The 18,214-nt window shown below is 38.9% G+C and overlaps 1 protein-coding gene across 12 annotated transcripts in view; it reads left to right on the plus strand.

Moving 5' to 3' along the window:
• The window catches only part of TCF12 (transcription factor 12), a 175,572-nt gene extending 157,928 nt beyond the window's left edge, over positions 1-17,644 (plus strand). For 7 of the 12 annotated variants that reach the window (XM_072871701.1, XM_072871698.1, XM_072871704.1 and 4 more), the window contains 6 exons: positions 250-456; positions 7,689-7,803; positions 8,647-8,818; positions 10,129-10,361; positions 13,549-13,702; positions 15,370-17,644. In XM_072871701.1, the coding sequence (XP_072727802.1) occupies positions 250-456; positions 7,689-7,803; positions 8,647-8,818; positions 10,129-10,361; positions 13,549-13,691 (870 nt within the window). In that variant the 3' untranslated portion in view covers positions 13,692-13,702; positions 15,370-17,644. The remainder of the gene's footprint in view (positions 1-249; positions 457-7,688; positions 7,804-8,646; positions 8,819-10,128; positions 10,362-13,548; positions 13,703-15,369) is intronic. The other 5 variants (XM_072871703.1, XM_072871705.1, XM_072871710.1 and 2 more) reach the window with 2 other exon arrangements.
• The last annotated feature ends 570 nt before the right edge of the window (positions 17,645-18,214 follow it).

Below are 18,214 nucleotides of genomic sequence, written 5' to 3' on the forward strand. Positions count from 1 at the left end.
TTAACCTTGTAATAAGCTTCACTTTAAAAGCTGCCACCTATTTGTGGAATGAATGCTATCTCAAGCAGAATCTCCAGATATCTTTTCTTTTTCCTGTTTGTTTGTAGTGCTGGTAGGTGCTTTCAAAGTCTTTTGATACTGCATTTCATCTTCTATCTTTAATATTTCTGAGGTAGAAACTGTTATGGTATAATGCGTCTGCAGATCTAGTCAGTAATGACTGTTACTGTCCCTCTTAAATCCCAACAGCAGTCTCGAATGGAGGATCGCTTGGACAGACTCGATGATGCCATTCATGTACTACGAAATCATGCTGTGGGGCCTTCAACAAGCCTGTCAGGTGGCCATGGAGATATACATAGTTTATTGGGACCATCCCACAATGGGCCAATTGGAAGCCTGAACTCAAATTATGGAGCATCTAGCCTTGTAACAACCAACAGACAAGCGTCAATGGTAATGATATTTTTAAACATGTATATATTTATGCAAAGCAATTACAGCTGATGCATTTAAATTATCGTAGAGCCCAATGAGTTAAAACTGGACTGTAAGATTAATATTTACCAAGAAGAAACTACTTGACATTCTTGTGGAGGAAAAGATGGCAGACAACTTGCACCTGCTATGGGTTTCCAATTAGAGGGTTGGGGGGGGGGGGGGGGCCCAGAAATGAGGGGGAGGAGAAAGATGGGAAAACTTAGACTTTGGCCTGGTCAGTGGCCCATAAAATCCTGCTGTGACCATATGCAGAAAGCTGAAACTTTCTGCTGAGAGCATTTTAGCTTATACATGCATTTTTTCCAGATGTGTAATAATTGGCAGAACAGTTTTCTCCTTGAAATGGTGAATAGGGAGATTGAATGGGAAAAGCAGTCAAGAAGGACTGAATTTCAAGTGTTCTGGTCTGGAAAAGCTGTTTATTGTAAATTGGAACTAGTCTTCAATAGCAGATGCTGGCAGAGGACTGGGAGGAAGCTGTTGGAATGTGGAACCATAGTGTGCACAGGCTCAAAATTTAAACTTTTTTTCTAAATGAAAAGGAGTTTAAGCACAGCTGTAGTGTAAGTAACAATGAAGAGGAAACAACTTTTAGATTAATCCCCAAGAAGAGTGAAATAATTCAATCAATCTCTTAGTTTCTTTAAAAATGTGAACTGTTCTGAAAAAATGTAGTTGAGCTTTTCATAGGTCAGAAATATGTTAAAAGCATTATACAGTAAACAAAATCTATTTGTAGAATTGCTCACTTCCCTTTTTCTTCCTTTTCATTCCTCCCTTCTCAAAAATGCTTAAAAGAAAAAGAGCTTTTTAAAACATGCTTATTTTAGTGGTGCCATGTGTTTGCATGTTTACAGCGTAATTTTAAAGACCAGTTACATGCTGTGAAATTTTCTGTTATAAAACAGATTCACAGCTGGGTACTGTGTGATCAAGGCAAAATTTCACCTATCATCAAAATAATTAGGTACCCCAACTGCTGAAGGGTTTGTATTCTATAAAACAGAATTAGTTCCAGGCTCTCCCATTCGCACGTCACACATGCATTTATATTAATTTCAGAACCACTGCAGTAAACATCAAAAAGAACTGGTTACTTTCTATGAGATGTGTGTGTGTCTGGGGGCTTTTGGGGAGGGGGGTACTTTCCAAATGCATATCCAACTTCAGGTTTCTATACAAGTTCACAGTTACTTTTAGTAATGAAGGAAGTGATGCATAAACACTTTAGAATTTTTTTTTTTTAATACTGCCTCATATTTAATATTTAAAGAATGTTGTTAAAGGGAAAGTTTTACAGTGTTCTGGGGTAGACTGAAATTTAGTCATACAAAAGAAAACCTTTTTTTCCTAGGTCTTAATGATGTGGGGTAAAGTGAGTGAGTGAAATTGCAGTGACAAAATTTTCTGTATCTGACTTGTGGAACCCCCCAATACCGCTAAGCCAGATACAGTCAAATGCAGATAGTGCCGAAATGTACATAAAAATCTCTGTTTCTCTTTTAAACTAAGCTATGATAAATATTTTATCAACTCAGTTTTGATTAAAATAGGTGGGAAATGACTCTCCAAAATGGATAAAGGTTCCTTGGTCTGCTGTAGTTTAATGTAGTTGTGTAACTTCAATGTAATATAGACTTGATTGATCATCTAATGATTGACCTGCAGTTTTGATTGAAGGTTGCTTGCTGTCTGTTAGAAATAAACTTAGATTAGGAAAATGCAAAAAAGATTTGCTTTTATATTTCATCCTCACTGGGTGAAACAAGCTTGCAGATCAGTTTTGGCTTGAAAAGTGAGTCAACTAAAGAATTTATTGGATTAACCTTAATTTTGTTACATCAGAATAATTGGCTCCAACAGAAGGCATCCTGTCGTGGCTTTGCCCAGTCCCCAAAGAGTGCTCTTTGACATCGTTTGCAATTGCAGGAAGTTAGCATAACTTAGGATGGAGTCCTGAAATATGAACAGAGCAGAGGTTGGCACATCTCTCTGTAGTGGAAACTGAGTGGTTTGTGGGTGACAACTGCATTTCAGTAATGCCCCCCAAGTATGAGGTGTAATTCTTCACAGTATTCAATAATCGATTAATTTCAAACTGTACTTATTTACTGTTTGGTTTTCTTGAAATAGTAAATGTAGGAGAGCAGAGAATTTGACACACAACCTGAACTATAAGAACTAGACTTTGTTCAGGAATTAAATAGTGCTTTACTTTAGAGGACCTCCAATAAATTTTAAGAAAATGGTTATTGGCTAACATAGCGAGAAATGTCAACATTGATAAGGGTGTCTGCCTATTTTTGTTTGACATGCTCGTAGGGTCTTTGGTCAAGAAATGTTCATTGGGGTTCAGCACTAAATGAAACTTCCTTGTCAAGGGAGGGGGGAAATCTTTATACAAAACATTTTTGTTCTTTAGGGAAAAAAATAGAAAAAAAATTAAATTGAATTTCCCTTGAAGATGATGATCTTGGCAGAAGGAGCTAGGAAATGAGTAATTTAACTCCTTTTTATGTAATTAGTGTAACCAGACATGGTTTTATTTTAACATTTGCTTAATTTTTGAGCCAGATTTATTTTCAAACTCTAGTTGACTTCATTTCCTGCTTGCTCTGAATGGTCTTGTTTTCTTTTTAGCTGGGCTGGCCATTAGACTTATTCAAATAGATTTTTAATATCTCAAACTCATCAAATATTTGCTAAGTGGCCTTTGAAGTTGATTTGTATTTTATTTCACGTATTATGGAGAAGTTAAGAAGTAATACTCTTTTTGTTCTTATTCAAGCTGCTTTTTATTTGTCATTGTAATACAATGGAAAAAGAACAGCCTGAATTGATTAAAAATAAATAAATAAATAAAAGGCCTGGAAACTCAGTTAAGGATGAAACTCAATCCTTAAGTCACAGGGTTTTTTCCAGGTATAACAGGAATCTAAGAAAATTGGTGATCTTTCTGCGCTGTGTGTGCTGTAAGTGCTAAAGCACGAAAGGGCAGTTTAAGCTACTTTGCCAACACCAACCTCTGCTCTTGCTCAAAGCCCTTCCGGTGTTAGTGCTTCTCTGCAGAGATTATGCTTCCACTGGACAATTTTGAGCTGTCTAAAGTGTAAAAATCTTGATTCCAAAGCCCTTTTCATTGTCTTAGTTATGTTCACCTTAGTTAAAATTATGTTAATGACCATGGCCAAACTGACCGGCTAGTGTGGCTTGAAAAGTGCATGTATTTTTAAATATGCTTAGATAAGCCCTAAAGCAAATATGAACAAAGACTGATTTATTCCCCCCCCCCCCCCAGTTCTCAAAAGCTTTTATCGCTGAGAGTTCAAAATTAATAATCAAACTGGAGTGTGAGATGCAGAATCAGCGTTAACGGGACAAAGGTCGTCCTTTCCCCACGTGTCACTCTCAGTTCTCCTACATGCAGTCATGTGTCATCAGTTGCCATGTTTTGTCTAGTTTTTATTTCATTGCCAAAAATACTTAACTGGTTTTCTGGTTTCAGATCCCAAATGCTATCACTTAAATCAACTGAAGTAAGTTCTGCACTCATGTTTTTAAAACTTACAAGTCTGAGTGTGGCTGCAGATTGTCCTATGTGCAAGTCTTTCTTGAAATGCATAAAAATAAATACAGTTCACCTGGTAAACTACCACAACTTACAGTCTTACATACAGGACAGCTGTTTTCCTCAAACTGTGTCTTTACTGAGCTGTAACCTATTCGATTTGCTGAGAATCCTAAATATGTATTAGATTGTGGTTGTATAGAGAAAATACGCAAAGGTGAGTGATTGAAGTATGTTTTTAACAAACGCAGCGCCTATGCTGATTGCTTCTCAGATTTTTCGAAAATACTTTGCCTTTGCAACTGAAAACTTTAGTTTTATGCTGTGCCTATGAGTCTAGCCTTTCCATTTGTCTTCCATTTTGTGTGCCCGAGTAGTGTTTCGGGTTTACTTAAGAGGGATCGTGAAAGCGAGGCGCAATTAGCTCACGAAAGAATGCATTAACTCCGAGGTCGCTTGCTTATAAAATGAAATGCTGCAAGCCGTTATTAGCAGAATACTGGAATTATGACGGGTAATGGGTTTTGTGATAAAACCCGTTAAAAGAACGGCCGACGGACAGGCGGGTAACGGGGCGGGGGCCGGGGCCGGGGTACGGAGGTGCCCGGCCGGGGCGCGGGCAGCTGTATGCTAATGCGGGCAGCGCGCGCCGCCCCGCCCCGCCCCGCCGCGCGCAGCTGGCGCGCCCCGGCCGCCGCGGCGGGTGCCCCGGGCGGGGGCTGGGGGAGCGGGCAGCGGGGAGGCGGAATTCGCCAGGAAACGCGAGAGAAGCATTTGTGGGAGGACTCGGGTTACAAAGGGAGTTCTGCTAACGTCATTATGCTGAAATAATGCAGGCCGCGGCTGCCGGCTCCCGCCCGGGCCGGGCGGCGGGGGCTGGGAGGCGTGCGGGTGCGTGCGGCACCGCGGGTGCGTGCGGCACCGCGGGTGCGGGTAGGCGCTCTGCAGGTATTGCACGAGTGGTTTTATAACGGGGGTGTGCGTAGCAGCAGCGTGGCGAAGAGTGCCCTGGCGCCCGAGGAGAAGCTGCGGAGGTCTCTGCCCCGCAGCTGGACGCACGCCGCCCCAGCCACCTTTTGTGCTAGGAAATCATTTGGCTGAGAATTGCTTCTAAATAATAGTAATAAAACATGTCGCGAGCTTGTTTGTTCTGAAGGCGTCGGAGGTGATGGTATGAAATGCCTGTCAGAAAACTTAGAGGAAGCCCAAGGTTGCGCTCCATTGACATGCAGAAGGGGAGAGCCTCTCTTTGGGGAAAGAAAAGTAAACTAGATTTTCTAAACTTGCGTCTAAGACGCTGAAGATCCAGTTCGGTACCCTGAAGCAGTCACTGATAAGTTGTGCTTATGGGAGACAGAGCTTTTGGCCTTCATATGGGATACGGTGACTTTCTGCAAGTCTTTTGGTTTGGGGGTTTTTTTTGTGTGCCTGTTTGGATTTTCTAGTACATCATAGATTGGAGATAATTCATGTTGTCAGTTTTGTAACACTTTAGCTCTTAAGATTTCTGTATAGATCTTGTTAATCTAAATTGTATGCTTTGAATTTGTAAGCCTGTTTCAAAGGACTGGAACATGGACTCGAATTCAGTTTTTATTTCTAATCTATTTTCTGCCTTTATCAGAACTGATTTGCTAATCTGTCACTTTCGGATTAGGTCTAGATTTGAAAGTTGCTGGGATTCTGGCAGCTGCTACGTTTGTACACAGCTTTAAGAAATTTTTGCCTTTTTTAAGAAGTAGTTCTCAGAACAAACCTGGCCCTGAAGTGATTAATAGTCTGTAGCTTGAATAAAAGCACCCTCATGTGTTAGGACTAAGCATGACCAGAAGAATAAAATAAAACACACAACCTGCGGGGAGGAATTAAGGAAAGACTCCGTTTTGGAAGTTCATTGTGGAGAATGAGTTTCACGTTCCCGTTGTGAAGAGTTTTGTCTTGTAGGCTGACAGACCCGGGCTCCGCTCCTTACTCCCAGTGAATTCATGACACTCCCAAGAGCTGAGGTGACTGTATCCATAGTAGAACTTCTCACAAGCAAAGCCTATTACACACAAAGGAAGATAAAATATACTTTAAATAGCAACAGATATTCCACAGTGTACAAGAGGAGATTTTCTGCAGAACAATAGATACAAATAGCAGCCCAGAATGACCTGATATTAGTTGTGGGTTGTCGGGGGGGTTTCCCCCCTTTCCTTTCTTGTTCCTGTGCGTTAGCTTACAGGAACGAGTGTATATTAAACAAAGGATAAACTTGCATAAGGGTATTTATCTCTCTCTGGGTAAAACCCATACTAAGACATGAAAGGTAAAAGCTGCATTAATTACTCAAGAGGGATTCAAAGCTCAGCAGTTTACTAGGATTGAAGGATTTATTGAAAAACAGTGGTTCTCATGTGTAACTCCAGGCAATAAACCTATTTAATTAAAGGCTTAATCTTCTAGTTGACATGTTTGCTACTGTTCCAATAAAAAGCTTCATCTGTAGCCAATTTTTGGTAGCTATACAAATAATAGTGGAATCCCTCATCTTTGTTCACTTTTTAAACTGTTTATTGTATTATGTTGGTTATATTATAAATATTTAAAGGACTTTTGTGTCTTTAGGAATCAAAAGCTTTAAATGGTCTGCATTTCAAATTATTTAAATACAGGCAGTGTGTCTTTACCTCTTCCTTTTTCAAACAAAAGCATATTCTTTTTTTATAGAGGTTTGCATTGATAACAATATTCTGTACTGAGCAGCAGTTTTTTTAACAAATTTGCCTCTTCAAGCTAGGTATGTGCACTCATAGCTATCTTATATAAGTATCATTAATTCAAGTTTATGCAAAATTAGAATTTTTTAAAGACTCTTCATCTCAATGCTTGCTGCTTAGAAATTTAATCATGATCTGTTATGAAGGAGCAGATTAGAAAATACTGAGAGAGGTGGTAAGAATAGTTAGATGCCTGGATTATTTTCGTATGATAGGGTTCTGTAATGGGACTAAACTAAATGTATTTAGCTGAGAAAGGAAAATGAGAGAGAATTATTGAAGTGAATAAAATAATATTTTGAAATTAGATCCAGTTCTTTCTTAATCCTGTTTCAGCCAACAAGAACTGAGGAGATGTTATTTATACGTTTTGTAGATACATGTGTGTATGTATCTGTATACATGGGTGTAGGGCAGTATACACACCTTTCACATGTGGTAAAGACCATTATTCCCTATGATTTTCTTTTAAGGATCAAAATGTCACAAGTACTAGAGTTGATAGTTGTATTAGTTTAAAGCAGTCGAAGGTTAATCAAACCTTATACCCTTCAGGTATAAATCAAGGAGAAAATTCTGTAGTGTTCTGTGAGAAAATACTGAAAAAAATTTTTGCTAGGTTGCTACGTTATTCCAAACAGGTGTTGGTCACTGCTTGAAACACAGCTTAATCCAGTATTGTGTAATCAAGTGGTTTAGTGTAACAGCATCTTTCAGCTAAATCTTTCCTTTACTGAGCTAGAACTTTAACTCGGGTCTCTAATCCAGCAAATACTTTAAGGCTTTTAAACTTCTATTTTTGGACTATTTATTTGAATCACACCTTTAATAGAAATGTTTGCTTTGCTTTGCTTTAGGTTGGGACTCATCGGGAAGAAAGTGTCAGCCTCAACAGCAACCATTCAGTTCTTCCCAGTACAGTTTCTGCTCAGAGCACAGAGCTAAATCATAAAACACAAGAAAGCTACAGAGGTAACTTTCCAGCAATATTCAATGCTGAACAGGGTCTGCAGTAATCCAGGACTGATGAGGCTGTAGGTCTTGGTAAACTTGCGTCAGCACAGGGGATAGGGGCATAGATAATGTTGAGAAGTAAAAATTCATTATCAATCTTATAACCCACCACTGTTAAGGATTCCTGCAACAATTTTGAGGGCATCCCTGTGTCAGACTTGTCCCAGTACAGCTTCAGCAGAAGACTCTGCATTACAGCCGTGTTATTCTGGCTTAAGGAGCCATAATGCCATTTGCAGTACTGCAGCCATTTCTGAATCGTCCAGGAGGGTTGCAGAGTGAGCTGAGGGCAGTTTTCAGTCTAGCCAATAAAAGGAAGTCGTTCCACCCAAGTGTTTACAGTTCCCTCAGTTTTTAGCCTAAAGAAGTAAGCTATAGAAAACAGAAGTCAGCTTATTCGTTAGCATGCTTGCACCATTTAGGGATGTGTGTGTTGCACATTTGGCCTAAGCCCAAGCCTCGATGTCAGTGCAGCTCTGCCCTTAGATTTGCAGCCCAGACATGAGGTGCAAATTCCCTTACTTTGCTAAACGTCCTTTTGTCTTTAACAGTGTTTTTCTTAGATTAAGCCGTTACTGATCAAGCTGCTCTATGAATTATGATCCCTTTACAACCCATGACACATGTCCAAGTACAGCAGTATTACCAGGATTTCTCTTGTTTCTGTTGCCAGAGCGTAGTTCCTCCTGTTGTCTTCCCAGACTTCTGCTCGGCTCCGGCCTCCCATCGGCAATATCTGCTTGAGATTCTCTTAAATGTTTCACTCCTGTGATACTCATACTGAACTCTGGTTGCTTGCAGCACTGTCAGGTGGCTTACAGAGCCAGTCTGTGGCTATAGGTCCAACAGAAATCAAGTCTGAACATAAGGAGAAGGATGAAAATGTACATGAACCCCCCTCATCGGATGACATGAAATCAGATGATGAGTCCTCCCAGAAGGATATCAAGGTCTCATCTAGAGGCAGAACAAGGTGGGTTGCTGACATGACCTAGAGAATTTATGCTTCGTTAATGCTCTGTAGCATGTTGTTCTGAAGTTTGATAAATTTATTTCAAGGCTTTTGCGTTAGCTCAGTGCAGATACTAATAGGTAGCTGAAATAGATAAATAGTTTACAGTATTTGTATCTATTTAAATACAAGATAGAGGGTTTTCTGGGAAAGTCACCTGAAAATTATGCATTGCCTTATGTTAGTGCCTTGCCTAGTATCTGCCTGTACAGATAAGTAGTAAAAGATTCAGAGGGCCCTGCCCAGCACAGAGGATGGGAGAATGTTAGAAATTTGTGATACTTTGCGCCAGGGCTGCGCTTCTAAACGTGAGCCGCTGGTGATGGAGGGTGGCAGCCTGACAACCTGGGGGCTGGGGTGAATACAATAGGTAAATATCCTTTTTAAACACTTTTTCCCCTCCCAAGCCATGGACAAAAAACCTGGAGTTGACACCAGGTAAAATGCTTCTGGGTCTGCCTGATAAGCCTGACACAAGCGTTGAAATTTGAGGTAAAAGTAAACAGTCAGAATTTTGCAACCATAGGCAGCGGAGTCTATACCATCACATGTGTCTAATGGCATTTTAGTGTATTAGTTTTAGTAGAGCAGAGGTTTTGCAGTTTTAGACTTAATCAGACAGTCCTATATTAAAAAAAAAGGCTATGCAACTTAATATAATCATTTGAGGTGATATAAGAATTCTAAATGTAACTGTTTAGCTCTGCACTGGGTATTAGAAGAAAAAACAGTTCTAAAATTGGCCAGGAAGGTCTTTAACAAAACTAAAGCTTTTTAATAAGCACATTAAATTGAAAATTACTTGAATGCCTTTTTATATAAGCTGATATATTGGAAACTAGCAAAAACTATTTGTTGAAAATGATTTATTCTTCACCTGACAAGATGGCTGAGTTAGGTCTTATTTGGACATTCGCCAGTAATTGAGTGAAGTGGTAGTTTGGGTACGTCTTGTGCTTCAAGGGGCAGCACGTTGCCACTACTCTTCCTAGAGGTGTTTACCGTCTGTAGACAATATTCTGTGGATATTCTTCAGGCAGAAACCATGTAAGGTTTATTTTCAGGAAAAGGCAGGAACAGCAAGAATTACCTTGAATACTTAAGCACTGATATGTAACACTTTCTTAGTCATCTAAGTATACTTCAATATGATATAGATTAAGTGGGAAGAAGTTTAATTTCATCAACTGAAAATTTTGAGCCAGCAGCAGGATCACTTATTTGAAATACCAGTGATATTTCAATATACTTTCATTTATACTTTCTTGCAGCAGTACTAATGAAGACGAGGATTTAAACCCGGAGCAGAAAATAGAAAGAGAAAAGGAGAGGAGAATGGCAAATAATGCTAGAGAACGTTTGCGTGTACGAGATATTAACGAGGCATTTAAAGAACTTGGACGTATGTGTCAGCTTCATCTGAAGAGTGAAAAACCACAGACAAAACTCCTTATTCTTCACCAGGCTGTGGCAGTCATCCTCAGTCTAGAGCAGCAAGTGAGAGGTCAGTAGCCTGTCATCGTGCTGTGGCAGTTTGCATGGTAGCTTTGTTCATGGAACAGTGTCGGCCTCTTGAAACCTGCACAACTAGATGCACAAGTTACTAAAAGTATGTTTGCTGTTCTGTAACGATGTTGAAGTTCTTCAGGAAAAGCAAAGAATTACTTTTTTTTAAAAAAAAAAGAAGGGGGGAGGGAGGTATTAGGTTTATACTTTGATCTTTCTGGGTTTTTTTCCTGTGCAATTAGCCATCTCTTCACCCGTGTTTTCAAGGTAAATTGATTAATTAAAATCTTGACACATCTTGCTTTAAATTGTAAGAAGCACTTAGTAGTACAGAAGCCTTAGTAAAAATAAGAGATCTATTTTAAGATGAACTGCGCATAATTGAAATATTAAAATGCAGTGAATTTAACTGCATTTACTTAGGTTTTTGCATTAAACATATGCTGGGGAGGAGGGAGGAAATCTAGTTCTACTTTAATTGAATCAGGGCAGGTTTTGCATGTATTTTCTTTCCCTCCTTTAAGTTTTTCCAGGAAGGAAATAATAGGCCTATTGGCAGGTGCAGAAGGAAGAATTCTTTGTGCAGTTCACTGTCTTAAGGAAAGATAGTTCTAGGAATCATGTTTCCTTCAACTGTTACGTTCTCCTGTGTTGGTGAAGCTACAGTTGACTTTTAGTCTCCCTTTAAACTTGTGTCAGACACGTTGAAGTTTGGAGGCACCTTGCTTTAACTTTTGGTCAGCCCTGGATTGGTCAGGCAGCTGGACTAGGTGATCGTTGTGGGTTCCTTCCAGCTGAAATAGTCTAGTCTCTTCTGTTCTATGTAGCTGGCACTGAAACGGGTGAGCGTCCTTGTGTTTTGCTGTTTGGGACTAGTGAATAACCATCTTCCTTGGCATCTCACTGATGGAAGTGCATCAAGTGACTGGAAAAGTCGTTCAGATGTGGATGATGTCAGTGGTCATATTTGCTTAATGCGCTACATTTTTGAATCACTGATGTCACTGAACGATGTCAGTGTTTTATTTTTGTGTACCTTGTTTTTACTTCCATTTCCTAATTTGTCGCTTGCATTTTGCACAGGAGATCAAAGCAATTGTTAAAAGTATCGAAAGTGACAAAGTGAATAACTGAACGCAAGCTTATGTACTTTGTAGTAAGGGTGAGATGCTATGTTTTCAGGCAGAGTTTTACTGACCCAGTTTTTAAGAAAGAAACGCGCTGTCTCCAGTCAGAGTTCCTCCAAGGCATGTAGAGCAACTAGTTACTGTGCAGATGAGACACCAACGAGTGCCATGGTAAAGCCCTATTTTAGCGTCTCTGAGACTTTGATCTTGGGAATTGTTTTGGTCTGAAAATGTTTGCCATAGTCTGGAAGATAAGGTTGACTATTATGAAGAAGTCAGAATAACATTAATCAAGCATGTTTTTAATGTTTAAAAACCATCAAGTCCATCTCCCTGCTCTCACAGATTCTGTACTCCACAGAAAGCTCTGCATGAAAATGAGTAAGATCACTTCTGCCTTGGTCAGAGGTTGCTTCCGAACCTTACATCGCTGGTAGAAATCTTTTTCTAAATGTACTTCCAGTTAAATTGGACCTATTCTACAGGCAGTGTAAATCGAGAGCTTTTCCTCCCTCATGTTTACATCTCGCCTTCTACTCTATGTGTGTTTGAGGAAGCCTATCACAAGCACACTGTGCGTCTTGTGAGGGAGGCTGTGTTCCCCATTTTCTCTCTTCTGTCTTTCTTTGCACCTGCTCCTGAAAGTGAGTGACCGGCGCTTTGTGTGGCACCCAGAGGAGCTTTCTCCAGTGCATTATATAATTGCATAAACAATTTCCTCTCTCTGGTAATGAAGCTTCTCATTTTGTGATTGGTGCTATTCAAAATGAAACATTTCAGATTTTAAGCTCTAACTGTAGGCTAGCATTTTTATCTCCGTTTCCTAAATCACTGTAAATTAACTTCCTTTCAAAGTTTCCACATAATTAAATCTTCTTGAAAACTTCAAGGCAAGCCACATTTAAACAAAGGAAACTGTGATTAAGGAAAGTTAGCAGGTTTTTTTTCAAGTAGACTCTTTGGGAGTGCTCATCCTTAGGAAACGTACTAGGAGGCTGTTGATAATGACTTGGGTGAAAGCAGAATTAGCAAGTCCGTCCAAAAGTGCCTCTGTCAGATTAGCTAGATTCTACCCCTTGTAAAATGCACAGGGATCAGCAAACTGCAGTTACTGGAGGGGTGCCTTCTGCAGTGCACAAGAAGGGCTTGTGCTGTCTGCTCAGTTTTGGCAGTCCCCTTACAGTTAAAATCATATCTGCAGTCTTAAACCGCAAAACAGAATTCACTGACAGCTAGAAAAATAGCTCAAAATGTTGATTAAATTCAACGATGCTGGTAGAATATATTACACACCTTTTGTGTGTCTTTCTGGCCATTGCGGTTTACATCTTTTATATTTTGATCGTGAAAAGCCACTTTGAAGAACAGAAACAATTGACTTTTAGAAACTGTCATTATTTGAAAACTAGATCCAAATCTACATCTATTGAGTGGAAACATACTGATGGAAATATCTTGATAGCTAGTCCACAACTTGCTGTTACAAAGTACTGACATTAATGTGAGAGGAAATATGGTTTTAAAAAAATTATCCTTCTGCTCTGTGTCACTGTCGTCATATTCTTGTGATTTAAGCAAGATGGGCACAAGATGATTTCACAGACTTCAGGGTAGGAAGAGAGCTATTGACTTAGGACATTCTGCCTCCCCTATGCTAACAGCAGGCTCTCACTTCAGGTGAAGAAAGGAGCAGTATCATTACTAAAACTAGTGTGATGTCCATAGGCTTGGTATGACTTCAACATATCAACAAAACACAGCAATCTGTTTTATTACATTGTAAACTACAGACAGTTCTCATTTTGCACTTCGGCAACCTCTGGTGACAAGGAAGGTACTTTTTTTGAAGTGTTTTTTTTTTTAAATACCAGCTTAGGAGATGCCTGGGAGGATTTTCAGTAGTGCTTGTCTGTAGCTTTAGACACCTGCATTTTAACACAGGGACATAAGTAGTTACAAGAGGGAAGCTGCACAGCTATTTTTACTACAGTGGTTAATGTATCGATATTCCCCTTGGTATCAGCGTATAGGATGTTAAGAATAATTTTTCTGTTACAGAACGAAACCTAAACCCTAAAGCAGCCTGCCTTAAGAGAAGGGAAGAAGAAAAAGTTTCTGCCGTATCGGCAGAGCCGCCAACACCACACCCAGGAAGCCACCCTGGCCTGAGTGAAACTACCAACCCTATGGGTCATATGTGAACACCAGCCAGGTACGTCTCTTGTCTAGAGGGGAAGGGCTCTTGTTGCTTTTTATTGGCTAAAGTTTGGGAGATCTAGATATGTTTATTCTTACTTACTAGCACCAAACTTCTTTATGCTGCTAAGTACTTTCGTTTCTCTGAGCATAAGCAACAGAACGCAGTTTTGTTTAGTTTTACAATAAAACAAACCCCCAAGAAATTGTCGTTGAAGTCTCTTCATTTCCATGTGTTGTTGCCAATGGCTACATCTATTGGCTCAGGTGGCCTTCTTGGCATGACACCAGAGGAATACTGGTGTATTCCTTAACAGCTTACTAGATAAGCCAAGCATAATAGAGATGAATTATAGATCTTTAAATGGTCTAAATATCACATTAGTTCATTTAAAAATCCATGTATTGTTTCCTTGTGCTGATACAGTTAGAGAGACTTCTTATATCAAAGAGACTTGCTGTCTGGCTTAAGGCCAGTCGTTCTAACTCATATCAGTTGCCCAACAGAGATTGCTAACTGTCTTAATTCACAGTCTGTATTAGTGAAGATAGTTAAGATGTAAGTAGTGTTTTCAGCTTTGCAAGATAAATCAGTGTTTCCAAAAGCCCCATATGGTCCAATACACAGTCATTCATTTAAAACCTGCTGGTGGGGAGGCCTTACATGAATATTAGTCTTTTGGCTTTATTACGTGTTGTTGGTTGGTTGGGTTTTTTAAATAATTGGGGAAAACTTGATTTTTGAGAAGAAAAAATTCTGGGTGTTCCATGTCATTTAAAACAGTAGAACTGTTGCCACTTTCAAAAAGAGTAAGTGATTGGGTTCAGTGCCCTTATTTTAATCTGTAACTTTACTAAATTTTATGTTTTGGGAGGTTTGTTGTTGTGTACATAGACTGTTTTGCTTCTATTTTAGCTTAAGGTAAAGGCATGCATCTTGCCAGAATGTATCCCATGGAAGTTTATTGTTCCCTGGTGATCCTTGGAAAGCAGCAAAATGGCATTTAAACCAAGCCTTACTTAAGGCAGTACTTTTCCCCATCAATTACAGGCAGCTTCTTTCTTCATAAACAAAACGGGTTTTCTTTTTAGGAAAACAAGGTGCTTTGAATTTCTTTAATTTGTTTTTATTTCATACCGGAGCAACTAGCTACTTCTAAATCATCAGATAATTCTTGATTTACAGCACAATCGATAGTCTGTTCTTGCCATATTAATACAATAAACCACTTTCAAAAGTTCACTGTATCTTTGCTTTTTTAATAGCAATAACTGTGTAAGATGACTAGTGTGTGACATTGACATGAGAAGGCTGTACAGGCTCGTTAGTATATGGCAATGCATACCTTCAACAGCAGCGATTAAATTAGGTACTATCTCCTGCTTATTTTAGGGAACAAAGTCAAACACAAATCAAAGGTCTGGGTTTTGCAGATTATTCTTTCTCCCGTATCCAGAGAGCCCAACTAGAATTTTCCTGAGAGTAAACTGTTCAATAGATCATATTCAATATGGATGTCTCTGGGAAGAAGGATTTCAAGGCCTCTCAATGTGATTTTTTTTTTTTGCACATAACTGACTGAAAATGCCATCAGATACAGTTTAAAATAGTTCTCTAGTGTTGCTATTATGCTTATTGATTCTTTTCCTAATACCCCTTTCTTCTCCCAAATTTCTTTCTAGAATTCCAGAATTATTGGTAGGATACACAGGAGGTGACCTTTCTTCACAAGGACACAGACAACTAACATTATATGAAGACACAAACCTGACAGGAGAAAACACTTGAAGCAAGAAACCCAAATGCAATCTTATGATCAAAGCTACTGGTCAACACCTGCATCAGGATTGAAGATACAAGATCTTCAGATAGAATTTCAGCCCATGAAGTACTCTGAACATATCATTCTGTTGCAAGCAGTGTGTCGCTTCTGCACAATCAGAGACTGTTGTGATCTCTCCACTCATTGTGGAAGTTGCCTTGTGCCTAAACTGAATTGACAAATGCATTGTAACTACAAATTTTATTTATTGTTATGGAACTGTAAAGGTCTACATATAAAGGGAAAAGTTAACATGTTAAAAGCTGATAAAATTTCAGCTGGATGCCAGCATTTACTAAAGCTGTTCACATTCAGAGAACAAAGCAGTGACAACCGTCGACCCGTAGCATTCCCAGCATACCTATTAGTGTCTTAAAAAAGGAAGGGAAAAGTCTTTTGTCGTCCTTTCCTCTCCTTTTGCCATATGACTAGTGTTTTCCATGCAATAGGAAACTATTCCTTGGTATAGATTTTTTATGTTATTTTTGCTCTCTGGTAATCTGAACAGTTATGGTCATAGTTACCCTTCCATACTGAGCTCTATGCTTCAAACCAGTAAGAGGCCTCGTGAAGGCTGCAAGCAGGAGCAATACTGTGACCATAACATTTCTTGGATTTGAAAAGTGATTTTTATTTTCCCTCAGACTTTCGTCAAACTTTTTTTTTTCTAATTATAAACAAAACCTCTTTAGGCTTCTAGGCTTCATAGTAAAGCTTGTAATGTGAAGTGTAAATTGGGTGGGGAGAATCTACTTTGTTAGAGTTGCTTTGTTTTCCGAGCAGTAAGTACTACATATAGTACATGTAAAGTGTTAGCTGTACGTAAGCACAAAATGCATTAAAATACAAAGGAGATTTTTTTCAGGCTGTAATTTTGGTGAATAGTAAAATCCTGAATTCACCGTGGCAGGTAGTGTGATGATATAACCACCAGTAAGGTGGGCTTACTCACATAATGGAATCTAAGAGCAATGGTCACCAATTTTTCCTTACTGTATACATTAATTGTCATTTTTGTACGGCTTGTCAGTGGAGAAAAAAACCCAGTGTGAATCAAATGCAAACAAATGACCCCCTCCCAAGCCATATTAGCATTAAACCTTTAAATGTTTCTCCACCAGTGTCCATAAGTATTCCTTTGTCACAAATGTGTTGAAATGGTTAAAATCCCTTTGAACTTCCATGGAAACTGTCTTCCACTGCAATGACCATGGGAGGAAACTTCCGAAGCCAAGGTTGTCTGAGCTATTGTTTATATAGTGCATCTTTCATCACTGGCAATTGGTTCACACGCAAAACAGGAACAAAACAATTTTTATGAAGTCATTTAATTTGAAAGAACAAAAGATGGATTGTTAAAATAAACTAATGAATTTAAGCTCATGGTTTGGATGGTTCCTAATGAAACAGTTTGTGGAATTAGTGGACTCATTTCTATTACTTTAATTTGCATATATCATCAAATAACACCTGATTATATCTGTGGCCTTGTTCTTCATTTCAGTGTTTATCAGCTAAACAAATTTGTTGCTTATGACGTGTGAAAGTGATCACGTGCCACTGCCTGGCCTTTTTCCTTCTAAGCTTGTTGTCTTTTTGGCTATATTAGACTTTGCAGTATGCCCAGAAGCTTTCCTTCATAAAATAGAAAGAAAAAAACATTTGGCTTATTTTTCACTGTAGCTAGTCTTTTATACAATAATCTTGTAAGAAAATTTCTTGAATTCTAAATATTACTCTTTCTAGATTTTTGAAATCGAAAAAGTTTTCAGTAAAAAGTTTCTTACTTTATTTTACTATATTAGGTAGTAAAAATGTAGGGTTATTTACCATAACCTGTTCATTAATATCAGAAATTTACAATAGCATTGTAAGACCATAGTAGGGTTCTAGCATACCGTGTAGTACCTATGGAGTATTGTAAGAGCTAATTGTCCGAGATGAATTGCTTCTCATCTTGTTCTCCAGTTTCCATTGTTGGTTTATTGCAGATTTGTACCCTGTGTCAAATTTCAAGGTATTGCTGATAAACCTTTCCAACCAGCAGCAAGAAGTTCAAAAAAATTTCTGTCAATGTAACAGAAAACACTATGTATATAACATTTATGTAGCAATAAATGTGCCATCTTTTTTTAACATGGTAAATCAGTGAGTTTTTTAAATTTCTCTCTCCTCGTAGATAACGTGTTGCTTGAAAACACTGGCAAAACCAGCTTCCACCTTTATCTGAATAAAACCTAACATACATTCCCAAGGTACACAGCATAAGTTGCAGGCACAAGAAGTGTTGTGGCTACTCCCTGGGAAGCCAATACAGAAATTCCCAGAGAGCTGAGGAGTAGCAGTACCTAGCCTGCCTTTGCTGCTGCGCAGAAAGGGGATTGCACAGGCAAATAGAAAACTGGGAGCAGAAGCTGATCCCGTAGGCATGTGCCTCCTGCTGCATCTTGTTCCTTTACTTTGCCTGTCCTTAAGATGGGTTGCTAAGATCTAAGCCCCTTTTGCGCGCTGAAGTTCAGTGCTGAGTTACTTCTGAATTGATTGATGCATCTACGTAGGTTTTATGAAAAAAAAGGGGAAAAAAAAGTCTGTAGCTTAAGCTTGAAATTAAAATTTTCACATTTTCTACAATTTTTTTCTGCAAGTGCAAACAAAAGAAAACCGAAGTGTACCATGTCCAAGGCATACACAGACAGTGGTGAAAT

This window comes from Ciconia boyciana, chromosome 8 (genome assembly GCF_034638445.1).
Source record: "Ciconia boyciana chromosome 8, ASM3463844v1, whole genome shotgun sequence".
NCBI lineage: Eukaryota > Metazoa > Chordata > Aves > Ciconiiformes > Ciconiidae > Ciconia > Ciconia boyciana.